Genomic DNA, 19,609 nt, shown 5'->3' on the forward strand with positions numbered 1-19,609 from the left:
TGGGTTCGGGATTGAACGTAGGTAGTCAAGCTTCGGGCTAGTGCCTTTACCTACTGAGCTGCCGTCATAGCTCTCATCCGTCCAATCAGAGCCTCCCTTTGTGTCTCGGGGAGGTTAATGTTCTTTTCTTCTTCTTCTTCTTCTTTTTTTTTTTTTTTTGAGCTAAGATTTTACTCTGGGCTAGCCCCATCATCTGCTATCAGTGGCTGGAGGGGCTTCAGCCTTTAGCCAGTACCCAGTGTATGCCAAAATTCCATGGATGAGGTGAGGGCTAGACCTTTTCTATCTGAGGGGAAAGTAAGGAAACAGACGTGCTTTCTGATGGTAACTTTCTCTTTTACTTCATCTTAAAAACCCTCTCTGAGAAGCTCTCTGTCTCTGCAGTTACATGCTTTACATATAGCTACATATCTTTCTTTACATATATGCATCTCTCCTATTGCACAGCCATACACCTCTACACATAGTTACATCCATTCTCATGGAATTATATTCTCCACACATTCTGCACATAGTTGCATACCTTCACATTTCTGCTTATTTCTCTCACACTTGTCTCTCTTCCCCACTCAGCTACACCCCCTTTTCAATACACACACACACACACACACACACACACACACACACACACCACACCACACCACACCGATAAATAAAAATAACATTTTGAAAGAATATAGTTAATATGTGACAAGACAAGAGAATAATTATTGATTTAAATGGTGAGCTCCAGAGTCAGTGATAATAATACTGTTATAAAGCAATGTGGAAGGAGTTGGGGAGATGGCTCAGCAGATAAAAACATTTGCCATGCAATCCTGATGACCTGAGTTCAATCCTTGAAATCTTCATAAAAAGCCAGATGTGGTGCACGTCTGTATTCCCACTATGGAGGGAACAGGAAAACCAGCTTGAAGCTGGTAGCATAGCTAGCCTGGAATACACAGTACAGCAGATACAGCAAGAGAGACTGGACCCTCCTCTGTGCTTCTGCGAGGTTGAAGACCAGGACCAGCTCCTGGAAGACCTCTGCACATGTGCCATGCCGTGTGCTTGCCACGAGACACACTCACATGCGTGCACAAAATAACAAAGTCATAATTTCTCTTCAGATGCTGTAGTATGAGTTCTAGTGCATCTTAGTTATAAAAACCCAGAGTTGGATAGATGTAGGGGTTAATGCTGAGATCACAGAAGCAGAGAGGCCAGCCACTAGAGAGTTCTTTTACCTCTGTCAATGATCAGATCTAAGGGGCGATCCTGTCCTCATACTGCATCTCCAGACTCCCATCTGTCTCCACCAAACTTCAGACTGCCCTGAGCTCTTGTCTCCTGTCTTATATTTCTCTCTCTGCCCCGTACATAGCACTCCTGTATCCACCTCCTTTGTGCTGGGATTAAAGGTGTGGGATCCCAAGTGCTGAGATCACCTTTCTGTGAACTCTGTTTTTCCTTTAGACCAAAGAGTCTTGTGTAGCTCAAGGTGGCGTTGAACTAACAGAGATCCGTCTGCCTCTGTCTCCAAATGCTGGAATTAGGTGTGTGCTACCACTCCCTGGCCTTTTGTGACTTTGCTCTGCACTCTGATCTTCAGGCAAGCTTTATTTGTCAAAATATAAATGAAACTTTACTACATTCCCCCTTTTGTCTAAATTAAGATAGAAGACTATAACATAAAAGAAAAACTGTATACAATAATTGCAATAGCTATGTACAATATATGCAGGCAAGAAATACATCAGCAAATGTCTAGTCCATTTGTATTTGACAAATTCAGAGAAAATACTACATTATCTAGCCTATCTCGGTGGGTCCAAAGTGTTGTACCTAATTCACTTTCTATCCTAAAACTATCCACCCGAAACTATCCTTTGATATCTTTCAGCTTTATACACTTTATCCCTCTTTAATGAGTTTCTTTTCTGAGTCTGGTAAACAAGGAAAACTATAGCTATAACTATCTAGGCTTCAACTCCCTCACAGACCCGAGAAGGAAATAATATTAACTAAGTAAGCAGGAAGTACGAGCAAATGAATTCCAAAAAAATCTGAGAAATGATAAAAACAGTTGTCTGCCTGGACAGTCACCCAAGGTTCCTCTGTAACATTGGGATATTTGTCTGCCTGGAGAGTCACCCAAGGTTCCTCTGTAACATTGGGACAATTGGCAGGCTGGACGGGTCACCCAAGGTTCCTCTGCAACACTGGGACGTCCATCTTTGGCCTACAGGTCTAGAATATTCGACAGGCTTTTCTCCTGTAGAACTCTAGGATAACTCTGAAGCCATTTCTGACAACTCTGAGGCTGTTTCTGAGTTCTCTCAGCCTTAGTGTCCCCCCACCTCCCGGAACCTAACGACTACACATATACGTACTGGAAAGTTGGAGACTCTCCATCTCCCTGTGTCCTTGTGGATATTCTCCAAATAGAGCCCTATTGCTAGAATTGGGACAAGATACCCACAGATGTCCACAGATGTTTTGACTCAGTCCCTGGGAAGGGGTCAAAGTAACCCTCAAATGTTTCCTCTTACCTCACCTGATCTGGCAATTGCTCTCCAGCCCGGGCTCAGACCAATTATTGTTAATAGCCCTTTGAATAAGCCAATCCCAATAGTTAAAAAATAACCCCTGAGTTTCCCCCCTCCCCGTTTCTATGACTTTTTGCTTTAAAAATAGCTTGTAACAGTTGTTCAGGGTCTTTTTGGCTTCTTGAATGCTGAAAGACCCTGTTGTGACAGAATTAAATCCTCTTGTTTTTACATCAACTGTGGTGTGAGAGTGTCTCTTGGGGTGACTCCTCCTCGGTGATTGGACTTCAGGGTCCAACACTATGAAGCAGGATTTTTTTTTCTTTTTTTGATATTTCAAAAAAGATTCTCTGTGTAATTTTGTAATCTGTCCTGGAACTGGCTCTGTAGGTCAGACTGACCTTGAACACACAGAGATCCACTGGCCTCTTCATCTCTAGTGCTGGGATTAAAGGTAAAGGATTCCAAATGCTGGGATCATCTTTGCTTGAGCTCTGTTTCTCTTTTAGACTGATTCAGTCATGTGTAGCCCAGGGTGATCTTTTTTTTTTTTTTTTTTTTTTTTTTGGTTTTTTGAGACAGGGTTTCTCTGTAGCTTTGGAGCCTGTCCTGGAACTAGCTCTTGTAGACCAGGCTGGTCTCGAACTCACAGAGATCCGCCTGCCTCTGCCTCCCGAGTGCTGGGATTAAAGGCGTGCGCCACCGCCGCCCGTGCCCAGGGTGATCTTTAACTAACAGAGATTCCTCTGCCTTTGTTTCCCAAGTGCTGAAATTAAAGGTGTGTGCCACCACTCCTTGACCTCTTGTGACTTAGCACTACACTCTGACCTTCAGGCAAGCTTTGTTAAAACATAAATAAAATATCACTATAAGATGCAGAGAAACAGAGAAAGATACCAGTATGAGCTTCTGGTCACCATGTGCATCTGGACAGATATAGACATATGCACATACAGACTCACATACATTGTGCATCCATATGCATGCACACATATACATCCACATACATGCACATATATAAATCCACATGCATGCACACATCTACATCCATACATGCACCACATATGTATACAAGCACACACAAATATGAGGATTTCTTTGCAGCCCTCATGGTGGGTGGATCTTCAGGCAGAGACAGGTACTTCCAACTAAGAGCCTCTGAGTCCCATCTAGGTCTTCCCTCCACATCTTCTCAGCATCACCTCTTCTGTAGTTATAACCCGCATGTGTTTGCTATCCCAGGAGATGGTGACGTTCAGGGATGTGGCTGTGGTCTTCAGCGAGGAGGAGCTGGGGCTGCTGGATGCTGCCCAGAGGAAGTTGTACCGTGATGTGATGCTGGAGACCCTCAGGATGCTACTCTCAGTGGGTGAGGATGGGGTCTGGGTTTCCCGAATGAGTGACTGGGACCAGCTGCTGGGAGCCTGGGAACTGCTGGAGTTGTTTTCTAGGCTTGGTTGTCTAACTGGAAGCACAGGTTTCTCATGGCTCGGTCCTTCTGTCCTTTGAGCAGTATATGGGAGTCCTGCTTGGTTTTATTAATGACACAAGCTGGATTCATCTGGGAAGAGGAGCCTCACTTGAGAAAATGCTTCCACCATGATGGCCTGTGGGCAAGTCTGTGTGGAATTTTCTTGATTATTGCTATGATCATGGCCCAGCCCACTGTGGGTGGTGCCGGCTCTGCCAGGTGTCTCTGAGCTGTGTAAGGGGCAAGCCAGTAAACAACACCCCTCCCTATAGCCCAAGCTAGACTGTTATCAAACTTACTATATAGCTGAGGGTGGGCTTGAACCTCTGATCTGCCTGCCTCTACCCCTCAGATTTAGGTATGATAGACATATACCTCCATATGCACTTTTTTTCTATAGATCTAGTTTTGACAAAGTAGACATCGTCAAACTTTTGTTTTTCTGTCTTTTTCCACATAGCACCCCAGCCGTTCACACCGGGCCTGATAGCCCAGCTGGAGAATGAAGAGGAGCTCTGCATGGTGGAGGCCCAAGGAGGTGAGATCTCAGGTGGGAAAGATGCTGCTGGACCAGTGGATGGGAGTGCTTTCCCTAACAGGGGCAGGGCATAGCGTTTCTCTCCTTAACTCTCCACTGATCCCTACTTCACAAATAGTGTAATGGCTTTTAAAGTGCATAGAGCAGGGCTGCTCAGAGGGCTCCTTGAGTAAGGGTGTTTGCCTCCCAGTTGGAGACCTGAGTTCTATCCCTAGAACCTTTATGTTGTCAGGAGGAGTAAACTGACTTCCTCAGGTCATACCATGGATGGAGCACATGTGTGCACACACAGATATAGAGCACACACAGACATGCACATACACACACACAGACACACACATGCACAAACACAGAGACCACACACATACACACACAGAAAGTGAGAGTGACCAGACACATAGAGACAAGAGAGAGACAAAACCAGACACACACACACACACACACACACTCACACTCACAAAAGACAGACATTTTTCTACTTTGGGAATATCTCCTTTTGTTTTCTTTACTGGATCACCTAACAGCCCATGATAAAGCACAATGATGTGCTTAGAGTTCACTAGACCTTTTGAATGGGACCACATTTAATACCGAGATTTTGTTAGGAAAACCCATATCTGTGAGTTTGAGATCAGCCTAGTCTACAGAGCTAGTTCCAGGAGAGCTAGGGCTGTTACACAGAGAAACCCTGTCTTGAAAAACAAAATAGAACACAAAAACAAAACCCAAAAAACAAAACAAACAAACAAAACAGAGGAAAACCCATACTGTTTTTGTTTTTGTTTATTTGGAGACAGGGTTTTTCTCTAGGTAGCTATGGCTGTCCTGGAACTCACTCTGTAAAGCAGGCTGGCCTTGAACTCACAGAGATCTGCTTATCTCTGCCTCCTGAGTGCTGGGATTAAAGGTTGCTCCACTACTGCCCTGCAGAAAACTCAGATCTTAGGCACCCAGAGAGCCTTGGTTTTGTGTCTCCTGTGTGTGTCAGGTGATTTGTCAGTCTCCCCAGAAGCAGTGTGGCCTGTCTGTCTCCTGATTTGAGCCATGTGTTACACACCAGCGTCTCTCAGTAAGGTGTTCACTTGTGTGATTATCTGGATTCTCATCTTATAGGAAGCCAGTGTGGACGTGCTGTGGAGAATGATGAAGACTTGGAGTTAAGCTCCCTTTGTCCCAGAGAGCTCGCCTCATGTGATACCTGGCCACAGGGTGCAGGCTTGTTACCCAGGGATCAAGATTCCATGAAAAGATGTCTAAAGAGCAACACTGAGTCTCAGAACCAGGGAGATTCCTCCTTCCTGGTGTGCGCAGGGAGGCTGCTTCAGATTTCTGAGGATGGGAACTACGTGTTGCCTCCTGCAGATGATGACTCTGCCTCTATGAGAAGTCAAGAGTTTCCTTCCCTGAGAGCCCACCAGTCTTGGCGGGAATCGCATCTCAGTGGGTCGTGTAATTGCCAATGGAAAGGTCAGCAAATGCCCACAAGAAATCATTTCCATGGATGTGACAGCGTCAGTTGGTTCTCATACCACAGTGACAATGAGGGGTTACACAGAAAGGGGCAAAGCTATAGTTTCCATGACCTCAGAGAAGAGACCATGAAGGTATCGTCACTTAAGCAGGACTTGATTAAATTAGGGCCGGTACCCTGCCCATGTAGTGAGTATGGAAAAGCCTGTGGCCATGGTGACGGCAATGAGCCCAGCTCTCACACACATCAGCAGTTCAACTCAAGAGGGAAGCCCTGTCCATGCAGTCCACATGGAGAGGGCTGTCAGGACAGGTCAGCTCTTCACATCCATCGGAGTGTGGAAACAGGAGATGAAGGTACGGCTGAGAGTTCTCTTCTGTGGTCCCCTCTGAGAGTGTGTGCAGAGCAAATGCTCTGCCATGGCAGTGAGAACGCCCACCATGCCTCCCCTCTCAGCACTTGTGGATGTGCCCACCCGGGCGACACCTCCCAGAAGAGCGGCATCCCTGAGAAAGCTTTGCCTTGTTTACACTGTAATAGTAATTTTAGGGTCCACACTAGGGAAGAGTCCAACAAGTATGAGGAGAATGGGAATGTTTCTAGTCAGAGTTTATATCTTCAAGCTAGTCAGGAAATCCACGCTGAAGAGAAACTATATCCAGGTGTGGAGTGTAGAAAAGATTTCACACATTGCTCAAATTTTAACACTGAGCACAGAGTTCACGTGGAAGAGACTGTGTATAACTCTGAGTGTGGTGACCACTTCAGTCTGCCCCCAAATTTCCAGGACTTTTCAGCAGTGTACCCCAGGGAACAACCACATAAACATGCATGCAGTACAAACTTCAATCAAAAATTGTGTATTCCAAGCCATCAACAACTTGACGTCATTGAGAAACCTACTTATAAAGAGGGTGGGAATGGCTCTAACTGGAGTTCCAGCCCCCAAGATCAGCAGAAACCTAAGCCACACAAATACGACACCTGTGGGAAATGCTTCAGTGACAGATGGGTTCTTACCATTCACCAGAGAGTCCACACAGGAGAGAAACCATATCAATGTAAGGAGTGTGGGAAGTGCTTCAGCCAGAGTGCCTACCTACACTCCCACCGGAGAGTTCACACTGGGGAGAAACCATACAAGTGTGAGGAGTGTGGGAAGGCCTTCAGTCGAAATTCCTACCTGCAAGGCCACCAGAAAGTCCACACTGGGGAGAAACCATACAAGTGTGAGGAGTGTGGGAAGGGCTTCAGTCGGAGTTCACACCTTCAAGGTCACCAAAGAGTTCATACAGGAGAGAAACCATACAAGTGTGAGGAGTGTGGGAAGGGCTTCAGCTGGAGCTTTAATCTTCAAATTCATCAGCGGGTTCACACAGGAGAAAAACCCTATAAATGTGGAGAGTGTGGCAAAGGCTTCAGTAAGGCCTCAACTCTCCTGGCCCACAAGAGAGTCCACACAGGAGAGAAACCTTACCAGTGTGGTGAGTGTGGGAAGGAATTCAGTCAGAAATCATACCTTCAAAGCCACCAGAGCATTCACTCTGGAGAGAGACCATATATATGTGAGGTGTGTGGAAAGGGCTTCAGTCAGAGAGCATATCTACAAGGTCACCAGAGAGTCCATACCAGAGTGAAACCATATAAGTGTGAGATGTGTGGTAAGGGCTTCAGCCAGAGTTTCCGCCTCGAAGCACACCACAGGGTCCACACCGGGGGAAAACCATACAAGTGTGATATGTGTATGAAGGGATTTAGTGAGAGTTCCCATCTCCAAGCACATCAGAGGATCCACACAGAAGAAAGACCCTACAAATGTGAACAGTGCGGTAAAAGCTTTAGTGGGTATTCCAGTCTCCAGGCCCATCACAGAGTCCACACTGGTGAGAAGCCATACAAATGTGAGGTGTGTGGGAAAGGCTTCAGCCAGAGGTCAAATCTTCAAGCTCATCAGCGACTTCATACAGGAGAGAAACCCTACACGTGTGATGTGTGTGGTAAGGGTTTTCGGTGGAGCTCAGGCCTTCTGATCCATCAAAGAGTCCACAGCAGTGATAATTTCTGTAGGGGGGAAGAGTACAGGAATGGTCAGACTTCTGAGAATCTATGTAGAAATGAAGGCCTGTCAAATGCTGTTCTGTTTTGTTAATTAAAATGTAGTCTTTGTACCCAACATGAATGCCAGGGTGGTTGGGAAACAACATAGTATAGAGCCCTACTGAGATCTTGCTGAGGTCTCAACAAGCTATTGCAGAGGATCAAGAACTTTCCAATATGCATGTCAGCAGAAATTAACAAAAATACGATGTCCATGTCCACCAGAACAGAAACTTGATGATAGAGACTTTGTCCAATGCCAGGGTTTCAAGAGCATGACTGCAGACGTGGCTCTGCCATATTGAGCACTGGCTGCTTTTGAAGACCACATGATAGATATCTGACACCTTAATTTAATTATTTAATTTTTTAGTTTCTCAAGACAAAGTTTCTCTGTGTAGCCTTGGATGTCTCCGAACTCACTCTGCAGACCAGGCTGGCCTTGAATTCAGAGACTGCCTGTGTCTGTCTCCTGAGTTTAAGTGCTAGGATTAAAGGCGTGCACTGCTGTTGCCTGGCTTCTTCATGCAAACTCTGTCTTTGAGTTGCTCACAAGATGGCAGAATAATAAGGTAAGAACTCTGTCTCAGCAGTGTGTGGCTGAAGAGACCTCTGTAATCTTCAGTTAAAAGAGACTATAAAGAGGCAGCAAGGGATAACCCTGAATCTTCAGACAACTAGACTACTCCTGGTATAAGCAATGACAGGTTATTCTGGAAAAATGAAACTTTGGGCAGAGAATCTTTTGTGTTACATATACACAGGGATGGCCGAAAGCTGAACGAACAGCAGGGACGCTTGAAAAAGTCCCCCAGCACTTCCACTCTGACTGTAAGCTCAAAGCAACACTTAAGTTGGCCCCGTGATACTGACCACTTTAAAAGAGTGACCCAATTCCAGCCAAACTCCTGGCTAGATCCATTCAATGTTCTGCTGTAACATTCTGGCAAAGCAGGTGCACCCAATTCCAGGCATAAAACCACTCCTTCCATCCCTGTTGCTGTCCTGTGTTGTGCAGCCTTTCCTTGAGCAACGAAGACAACCCTTTACTAGGAGACGGCAGACTAAGCACTACAATGACAGAGAAGACCAAGTTCTGGATTTATTGGGGATTCACATTGCCCAGGCTTGCCTCAAGCTCTTGAGGGTAGCCTTGGCTTGATCGTTATGACCATGGGTCTAGGAAAAGGCAGATGTTATCACACATAAGCAGATAGGCTTCCATGAAAGTTGATAGAGGCAGCAGGGAGATTTCCAGACAGAAAGCTTGTAAAGAATGCTTCCGAATCTGACATGGTGGTGCACACACAATTAGCCGGTGTAGGCAGGAAGATTATGAATTTGAGGCCAAAGTGATACTCTGTCTCAACAACTACAAAAATTATTTATTTATTTTTTTTGAGACAGGGTTTCTCTGTAGCTTTGGCAACTACAAAAATGCACAGCTGGGTGGTGGTGGCACACTCCTTTAATCCCAGCACTTGGGAGGCAGAGGCAGGCAGATCTCTGTGAGTTTGGGGCCAGTCTGGTCTACAAGAGCTAGTTCCAGGACAGGCTCGAAAGCTATAGAGAAACCCTGTCTCGAAAAACCAGATATATATGCATAGCATAGCTTGAAAAGTAACAGGATAACTGAGCCTGGCATGGAGGTGCATGCCAGAATTTGAGCGGTGGAGTCAGAAGGATTAGGAGTTCAGACTTTTTATCAACTACCGAAGAAGTTTGAGGCTATCTTGGGCTACAAGACATTCTATCTTTTTTTTTAAGTTAAGCCCCGAAAATGTGAAGAAAATAAGCATCCAAGAGTAGGATAGCATGGGGTCTAATGTTTGGATGGTTGGAGGCCCATGGTAGAAAGCAGAGAAAGAAGAGGGAAAGAGAACAGAGGAAATTAAAAGGTATCCAAGGGATAAAGGCTAGTGAAAGACCTCACCTAGGTTCAATACTCATGCAGGACACGAACAGAACATCAGGGTGTGGCAGCATGGGGTATGGGCTTGGAAGATATGGGGGCCAGCATGATCAGAAATCCAAGGTACAGAATCTACAGAAGGGACACATCTCTGGAGGTAGACAATGAGTTTCTACTCCAGCCTGAACTTAAAGGAAAGCCTATCTTAAAAAAAAAATGCCCTACCTCCAGGTGTGGTGACGCAAGCCTTTGATCTTAGCTGGCAGATCCTTGTGAGTTCAAGGCCAGCCTGGTCTACACAGCAAATTCCAGGAGAGCCAGGGCTACACATAGAAATCCTGACTCAAACAAACAAAAGAAGAAGAAGAGGAGGAAGTACACTTTATATACTATTTCCAGAGGGGACAGTGTTAATCAAGCAATGCTGCACAGGGGGGAACATAGTGCCTTAAGCGCATTCCAGATGTGCATGCAGCAGCCAACAGACTGACAACTCCAGCGTCTTCACAGGGGAAAGCCAAGTTCCCAGGTCCTTTGAGACCCAGGCCTCAGCTCCAGACCGGTCCTGCCAATCCCACTTCTGAGCAAGGACACAGAAGTAGGTTCTTTTTGTGTTTCCACTGGGGCCTCAGAGAAAGCCCTGGATTAATCAGTCCAGCCCTCGACACTGTGTCTGTGCCTTCTATGTGCATGGGGCGCTGTGAATACCAGAACAGGACATTGCATCCTCTGGGACTGGGTTCTTGACCGTTGTGAGCCATCATGTAGATGCTGGGAACTGAACTCTTCACTGGATGAGCAGCCATTGCTCTTAACTGTCAAGCCTCCTTTCCAGCCCTGAGAGAGCTTTGCATAAAGCATACGATTATATTAATTTTAATATTTATTCTCTGTGTATGCAGTTGCTTTAGAAGGGAGGCCAGAGGGCATGGAGTCCCCTGTAACTAGAGTCAAGTGTTCATGAGCTGCCCAGTGTGGGTGCTGGGAACCAAACTTGGGTCCTCTGTAAGAGCAGAATGAATTCTTAACCATGGAGCCATCAATCCCATGTGTACTGATTTGAATTAAAAAATTATATTAGTTTTAATTTTCTTATTAATTCCTAAAGCCCTAAAGCAACACAAAGTCTTGTTGTTAGAGTGGGCTCCAGCTGTAAGCTGTCTCAGCAAAGTCATAAATAGACTCCTTGGTGTCCCCACCCTACCCTTGAATGTATTTTGGGGAGTAGCAAATGTCATTCTATCCCCAAATCTCAGTCACAGCACCCTCTGTTTTAATAAGCCACCAGTGACGAAGCACTTTGTAATTCTCCATTGAGAAACATTTGGTTCAGATAAGCAGCTGTCACCAGCCCTGCTTTAACGCATGTGGCCAGCTCACTGGAAGCCAAGTTTGGATGTCATACCTTTCTCATTGGATTACACATTCAGGCAGGCATAGAGAGGTTGTCTCACTGACTTTATGTGACCACAACAAGCCATATTATATACACATAAACCTCAAGTTTTTTGTAAATACATGTTTCTATGGTGGGCTAGGTGATGCCAGCCTTCCTTAGACATCTTCACTGAAACAGGTAAGAGTCACAGGCTCCTGTCTACTGAGGAAAATTTGAGAAGTGGAGTGGCTGGGGTCAAAGATATTTTAAATTTGATGTTTACTGAACACATTTCCAAAAGTAGGAGAGAACACCCTGCCCTGGTTTGGTTTGTTTCTGTGATAAAACACTGAGAAAAACCACCTTGGGGGAGAAGGGTTTATTTGGATTACATGTGCCAGTCACAGCTGATGGCTGAGGGAAGCCAGAGGAGGAGTTCAAGCCGGAGTAGAGGGGGACACTGCTTACAGGCTTGCTAGCCAGGACTTGCGAGGCGTTTTTTTTTTTGAGACAGTCTCACTATGTCACTCTGGATTTCCTGGAACTGACTCTGTAGACGAGGCTGGCCCAGAATTCTCAGGGATCTGCCTGACTCTGCCTTCTGAGTGCTGGGATCAAAGGTCACAAGGCTTGGCTGCTAAACTTGCCCAGGACCACTTGTGCGGGGCAGCAGCACCGCTCACAGTGAGTGGGCCCCTCCCACACAGTCATTAATAAAGAAGATGCCCATAAACTTGTCCACAATGCAGTCTCGTGCAGGCATCTTTTCAGTGGAGGAGATTTCTTCTCTGCTAGCATCAAGTTGACAGTCTGTAATTCCAGCTCTGGGGTCCCTGACACCACCCTCTTCTGGCCTTCAAAGGTACCTGCACCCATGTGCACACATACACACAAACAAATGAATAAGTCAAAATGAATCTGGTTTTAAAAAGAATTGGATAACAGTGTATATAACATTGTATGACTTAGTGCAGCACATATTCTGTCTCTATCATACACTCTTCCAGACTTAGCTCAATAATCTGAGCTGCAGGCTAGAGCAGATTCTGGACTTGGGTTTTATCCAGCCATCTATGGTGAGTGGACACATTTTTGTTATGTTTTAGGAAGGGAGTGGGGATGAGAGAGTGGTACCGAGTTGAACTGTCTTTTGGGCAAGGGACTTATTAACAGAGTAGCTGCAGCATGGAGATGTTGAAGGGGAGTTTTTGTGACACTTAGAAGGTGTCTTCTTGTGATGTGTAGTTTCTTGAATTCATTAATGTCTGTCTGTCTGTCTGTCTGTCTCTGCGCGCGTGTGTGTGTGTGTGTGTGTGTGTGTGTGTGTCTGTGCATGCACATGCACACTACAGCATCTGTGGAGGTCAGAGGAACACTTGAGGGATGAAGTTCTCTCCTTCCACTGTGTGGGTTCCAGGATTGAGCTCAGGTCATCAGGCTTGGTTGGGCAAGAACCTTCACCTGCCAAGTCATCCTGCTGGCCACAGGCAGGGTCTCCTGTTCCTGCCACTCTGAGACTCCAGGAGAGCTGGCATGGAATCTTCTGCTTGTTTCATTATAGCAATTTGCTTGGGCACAGTGTGAATTGTCAAGGTGTTATTCTCCTATATTGTGAGAAGCAATGAATTATGTTTTTGTTGTAGCCATGGGTTGTATTGGTGATAAATATTTGGGGATACAGCATTGGATAAAAGGTGAATCCCTTAAACATAATATCCACTGCACTCAAGAACTCAGTATTCCTATTTTAGCTTACCCATTCACTCCCAGCTAATGTGAGTGTGTTTGGAGGGGGAGTGTTTATGGCACAAACCCAGGAGTCACACATATCAGGTGCGAGCACTTCCAACGGACAGCATCCTCAGCCGTAACTGGGGAATTTTAAATAGAGGCTCTACCACTGAACCACACCCCCAGCCCCTCACTGGGGGATTCTAGGTAGGGACTCTACCACTGAGCCACACCCCAGCCCCTCACTGGGGGATTCTAGGCAGATGCTCTACTACTGAGCCACACCCCAGTCCCTCACTGGGGAATTCCAGGCAGGGACTCTACCGTTGAGACCACCCCCATTCCCCACTGAGGGTTTCTAAGCAGGGGCTTTGACTCTGCTGCTGAGCCAAGTTCCCATAGCTCTGTAGTGTAAGCTTTAAACTTTTGTAATGCAGCTAGACGATGGTGGTGCACAGCACGGGAGAGGGGGTGTTCGTGAGTTTGATGCCAGTCTGGTCTACAGAGTGAGTTCCAGGGCCGGCTCCAAAGCTACAGAGAAACCGTGTTTTGGAAAACAAACAAACAAAAAATCCCCAAACCAAAAAATTTTGTAATGCAATATAATATAGTACATCAGTTTTTTAAAATGTCCACAGTTGTCTTTAATGGCATTTCAGAAATGTACAAAACGAAGAGCAGTCCTGAGAACAAGCTCCTGAAAACCGATTTCTGCTAAGTGCACTCTGGTTAGAATAGCGTGAAGCTTATGGGCGCTCTAGCGTTCTGGGGAATGCAGTGCTAGAGAGGCATCAGAGCTAGGCGCTTCCACTGAGGCATTCTGGGAATTGTGGTTCTGGTACCAGCGGCAGTCGGGGGTCGCTTCCGCTTCTGCAAGGCGAGGCTGCCTGGCAGTGGTTCTAGGGAGGGAGATCCCGGAGCGGCCCGTGGCCCATCGTGTGTGCTCCTCGTGCTACCGGAGTCTTCCCCGCTGGGACCGAGCCTGCAACCTGGGAGGAAGCGGGGCGGCCGTGGCTGGGTCCTCTCTCTCTGGACTCTGCCTGAGGTGGCGCTACCTTGGATCTCTGGACCCATCTCAGCTGCTGGGAGCCAACGGGAGAGTCTAGCTTTTCCCCTGGAGCTGGGCAATAGGAGCTGTGATGACAGATGGTCAGCGTCCTGAAGCCTTAAGTGGTATGCAATTCTGTTTTTAAAATGCAATATTTCTGCGGTTATTTATTTACTTAGAGAGGGGGCCGTGCCACAGCTTGTGTGTATGGAGGAGGTCAGAAGACAACTTGTGAGAATCGAGTCTCTCCTTCCTCCGTGTGGGGTCCAGAGAATTGAACTCAGGCGGTCTGCCCGCTGTGCCATCTCACCGATCCAAACTCCCTTTTCTTTAGAGAGGGTTTTAGGTTTTTATTGTTCATTATCTTCATGCACGTGGGAGAAGAGACTTTGTAGGAGGCTTTTGGAGATGAGCAACGTTTACTAGTAATTAAATCTTTTAGAACGAGAGACGGGGGAGGGGACAATTTAGCTCCTACGGATGGAAACAATTATATTAAGATAGCTAGTTGATCACAACGAACAGACCCTTGTGAGTTTGATGGTCACTCACTCACGACACATCTTTCATCAGAGTTGCGAGCAGCTTTGTGAAGTTAAGAGTGTCTGCTGCAGCCCTGAAGCTGCAGGGAATAGGAATGCGGACTTTGCTAACCCTTTGCGGTGGGTGAGGTGGAGAACGGGTGGCTTGGTATCCTGGAGCTTACTCTGCAGGTTAGTGCGAAAGAGGTAGAAAAGCCAGGCTGAAGCGGGGAATGTCAGCGCTTGGGGCCGATGGAGAAGCTGAGGAAGTCGCTGGACTGACTGTGCTAACAATGCTCTCACAAAACCCTTCCTCCCCCAGCCTGTGTCCCAGAGCCCTGCCTTGTCCCAGGGAGAAGAAGAGAACAATGACCAAGTTAAAGGTAAATTGAATGGGCGTCCTGCACTCCCCTCAGGGCTAGGGGTTGAAAACAGGACACCTGAATGCTGGGCAAGCTCTAGCCAAGCCACACAAAAACAGAAAAAGGTGGCTGGCCCTGAGGAAGGACGCTGGAGGTTGTCTCCTGGCTTCTATGTGCGTGTGCACACTCATGCATATAATTACACATACATGCATGCATACTTATGTGCACATGTGCACACAGAAGACTGGTCACATTCATTTGCCTCATTTGGCATTCTGAGCATTCATATCCTGCACAGTCAGAGAGTATCTGGCTGCTGCCATCTACACAGCTTCAGAGGTGGCCCCAACTTGGGTTGGGGGAGGTGGGGGAATGAGGAAAGGAGAGACACACAGACACATGTACAGACAAGCTGGCATCACATGAATCATGTGCTCTGATGGTGACACCAGCAGCTCGGAAACTCAGTACATTTATGACCTACCATTGAGCACTAGGAGGCTGAGGCATGTTTCAGTTCATTTAAACAGGAATTATAATGCAAAGGAGTGTATTTTACATGGTGTTCAGCCAACTTCTCCAGCTACCTACAGTCAGTTCCAAGGAGTAAATGCATTTATTTTGTTAAAAGCAGTGGCAGCTTTTCTAGTTACTTTGCAGACAATAAGTATCCCTCATTCTTTGTATTCTGGCATAACCAGGACACTTTAAAAAAAACCTTGGGTACTTTGGTAAATGATTAAAATAGCGATTTTCTGAAACTTTCACTTAATTAAAAAATTTACATTTATTGTATTTGTATGGATGGTGTCCTTTAAAATTTATATGTATGTAATGCAGCCTTTATGGGTCACTATGTGGCCATGAAAGGCATAATACAGAGAATGATGGTAGTATATTGGCTGCTTTGTGTGTTTCATATGTGGTCCTAGGTCCTTTCTTTGGTCTCCGCAGATGGGGAAACTGAGGCACTGAGAATTCAGTTTCCCAGGCTCATCAGGCCAGGGATGCACAGAGCCTTGGAGCATGAACCGAGGCCCCTACGGTTTGCAGAGCCCGTGCTTGCAACTGTGATCCCGAACGCAGCTGCTGTTGGCAGAGGCATGCTCCTGAGAACACAGAATAGAGCTGCTGTCTGTTCCAGAAAGTTCCCGCAAGCCCGTTAGATTGACAGGACTAAGGACATCACGAATGATTCAGACTTGAGTGCCATCTGTCATATACTCCAGGACACAGAAACATTTCATATGTAGAAGTTTGGATTTGGAAATACTTTCATAGACTTTACAAATAAAGAATTCTGAATCAGAACTCTATAATGTTCTGCCAGTTTGAAACACTTTAAAATGATGTCATCACTCATGAGATGGATTTCAGAACATTTTGAATTTGGGGATGAAGGTACACCTGAGCCTTATTGCCCAGGAGGAGCTGGACATTGCCAGCTGTTTCCAGCACAAAGTCGGCACATTATTCTTGACATGGGTTTGCGCTCTCTAACTCGGAAGTCTGTGGCATCCCCTTTAACAGTGACCCCGCTACACAAAAGGCACTGATGTTCCTTGTGCTAGTGTTTTTTCTTTTGCCCCCAGCCTCTCTGTAGCCATGGAAAGGAGTGATTAGGCCCCCGGTACATAGTTGCTCAGGTCCTAGTGGCATTGGGTATGAAACTGAGGTGGTATGTGTTTGCTGTCACAGGAGGCAGTGACGTTCAGGGACGTGGCCGTGGTCTTCAGCGAGGAGGAACTGGGGATGCTGGACGCTACCCAGAGGAAGCTATACCGTGACGTGATGCTGGAGAACTTCAGGAACCTTCTGTCAGTGGGTGAGGATGGCGGCCTGTGTCCCTTGGCAGTGTCCCAAGTTCACATGGGTGTCTTCAGTTGCTGTCACTGCTTTTCTCTTAGGTTTATTTATTTTTTATTTTGTGAATTTCTGAGTGTTTTGTTTGCATGGTGCCCACAGAGGTCAGAAGAGGATATCACATCCCCTGGAATTGGGGTAACAGATGATTTGGAGCTATCATACGGGTGCTGCAAGCCCAACCTGGGTCCTCTGGAAGAGCAGCCAGTGATGTGGGAAGTCCTTCTGTATATGTGTTGCTTTTATTGGTTGATGAATAAAGCTGCTTTGGCCAATGGCTTAGCAGAGTAAAGTCAGGTGGGAAATCTGAATATATATATATATATATATATATATATATATATATATATATATGTAGGCAAAGTCAGGGAGATCCATGTAGCTGCCCAAGAAGCAAGAGGTAACAAACCACGAGTCTCGTGGCAATACATGAAATAATAGAAGTGAGTTAATTTAAGATATAAGAGCTTTCTAGAAATATGGCTGAGCAGTTGGCTAAGCAGTGTTGTAATTAATATAGTTTCTGTGTGATTATTCGGGTCTGGGCAGCCGGGAAATGAACGAGCAGTCTCTGTTTACATAATGGTGCTCCACATGGGGCATGGATGAGAACTTCTAGACTCACAAAAACAGGAGCCAAGCACAGTTTCTTGGTAGCCACATGTTTTCAGATAGGCTTTTTGTGCTGGCGGTGAGTGGAGGCGCAGTCTCCTACAAGCCAGTGCTCTGATTCCTCTCTCTAAGCCCTCCTCTTGATTTCTTCCAACTGCATTTTACACACAGATGCTGTTCTTTAGAAGTTTTCTAAAACATTATGTATGAGTGAGTGCGCTTGCAGGTGAGTGTGCGTGCCTTTGTCAATGTTCTGTAACTGTGAAGAGACATCGTGGCCATGATAACTTCTATAAAAGAAAGCATTTAATTGGTGCTGACTGACAGTCTCAGAGGTTTGGTCCATTATCATCATGGTGGGAAGCATGGCGGCACACGGGCAGACACGATAACTGATGGGTCTACATCCAGATTCGACGGCAGCAGGAAGAGAGAGATGATGTGGGATTCTCCTCTGTGTGCTGTGAATACCATTGGTTAATAAAGGAACTGCTTGGGGCTTATGGCAGAGCCAGGTGGTGATACACAGATTAATAGAGTTGGGTTAGTTTAGGATATGAGTTAGCCAAAAATATGCTTAGGCTATTGGCCAAACAGTGTTGCAAATAATATGGTTTCTGTGTGATTATTTCGGGGCTGAGCAGTCGGGAAACAAACAAGCGGCCTTTTGCAACAGAGAGACACTGGGCTTGGCTTGATCATTTGAAACCCACATCTCGCCCCCAATTCCTCCAACAAAGGACACAGCTCCTAATAGTGCCATTCCCAATAGGCCTATTGGGTCATTTTCATTCCAACCACCACTTTCCACTCCTTGCTCCCCATATCCGAATGCAAAACTGCATTTAGTCCAACTTCAAAAGTCCCTATGATGATGATGATCCATAGTCTATCATAGTCTCAATTCTGTTTGAAAACCCATAGTTCAAAGCATCTTCTAGACTCATGGCAAACTCTTATCTGTAATCCCCTGTAAAATCAAAATGAAAAAGCAGCTCACATACTTCCAACACTCAATGGGATAGTCATTATCATTCCAAAATGAAGGGAAGGGAGCATAGGACATACTGGAACAGAGCAAGACCGAAAACCAGCTGGGCAAACATATCTGGTGCCAGAGTGCCCTTCTGATCTGCAGCTCCTTGTACACCTCTTTCTCTTGGGTTGGGTCCACTCTCCCATGACTCTGGGGTCTCCAGCAAGTTCAGGCTTCACAGCTCCAGCCAAAGGCTCCTTTGGGTCTCCATGCAGGACACCCCTGACGCATGCCTGGCCTCAGCAGCTTTCCTTAGCTGTGAAGGGAGATTCCACAACCCCTTTCTTGTATCTTTGACTAAGAGAGATAAGTGCAGCTACCAGAGCCCCAGGACTGCTCCTCTCATGTGGGGTGCTTCCCCCGCAACCACAACCAGAGAGTTTCATTGTGCTACTCCCTGCCTCAGACTCTTGGCTTCACATTTTACTCAGTAAAATCAAGTCGTTGTTTTGAGGGTTTTTTTTTTTTTGTTTTTTTTTTTTTTGGCAAGATCTTGCTATGTAGCTCAGGCTTGTCCAGAAACTTGTGATCCTCCTGCCTCAGCTTCCCAAGCATTAGGGTCCACTGTGACTGCCTGGGACCCCACCTTCCTAGGGCTCACACGTCCAGCTCTGCCAATCTCCATTTTCTTTCTGCTTCTGTCTCTGCCACCATTACTTGCTTCTCTCTGGCTGGAACGTTCTTCCCTGATGAAGTGCCATGCCCCCTCTCTCAGACTCTACTCAGAAGTTCCCGCAGGTCCTGCTCCAAGCTGCTTCGACTGTGTGTCTTGCCTACTCCCCACATTCTGCGCTCGCCTCTGCTGGTGTCTGAGCACCACCAGACTGGTCACCATGGACTTGCACCCAAATCCCGAGTGTACACTGAGCAGTGGCTCAGTGGAGCCTGTGGCTTGGGTGGGCAGCTACAGTGCAGTCTGCCTTGAGATGGCCTTCAGAGCTCCTCACAGGAACATCCCTCTCCTGGCCCCTGCCCTGATCCTCTCCCTCTTTCTCCCACTGACTTTGTTTCCCGGCACTTCCCACAAGCCACCAT

The 19,609-nt window shown here is 46.4% G+C and overlaps 1 protein-coding gene across 1 annotated transcript in view; it reads left to right on the forward strand.

The window, feature by feature from the left end:
• LOC119821848 overlaps nt 1-19,609 on the forward strand; it is a 33,051-nt gene that overhangs the window by 10,506 nt on the left and 2,936 nt on the right. Inside the window, exons 3-10 of the mRNA XM_042055602.1 lie at nt 3,774-3,900; nt 4,463-4,552; nt 5,654-8,155; nt 11,955-12,082; nt 13,567-13,606; nt 13,975-14,278; nt 15,021-15,081; nt 16,762-16,888. Of these exons, the coding sequence (XP_041911536.1) occupies nt 3,774-3,900; nt 4,463-4,552; nt 5,654-8,155; nt 11,955-12,082; nt 13,567-13,606; nt 13,975-14,278; nt 15,021-15,081; nt 16,762-16,888 (3,379 nt within the window). The remainder of the gene's footprint in view (nt 1-3,773; nt 3,901-4,462; nt 4,553-5,653; nt 8,156-11,954; nt 12,083-13,566; nt 13,607-13,974; nt 14,279-15,020; nt 15,082-16,761; nt 16,889-19,609) is intronic.

Source organism: Arvicola amphibius, chromosome 8 (genome assembly GCF_903992535.2).
Source record: "Arvicola amphibius chromosome 8, mArvAmp1.2, whole genome shotgun sequence".
In the NCBI taxonomy this organism is placed as follows: Eukaryota; Metazoa; Chordata; class Mammalia; order Rodentia; family Cricetidae; genus Arvicola; species Arvicola amphibius.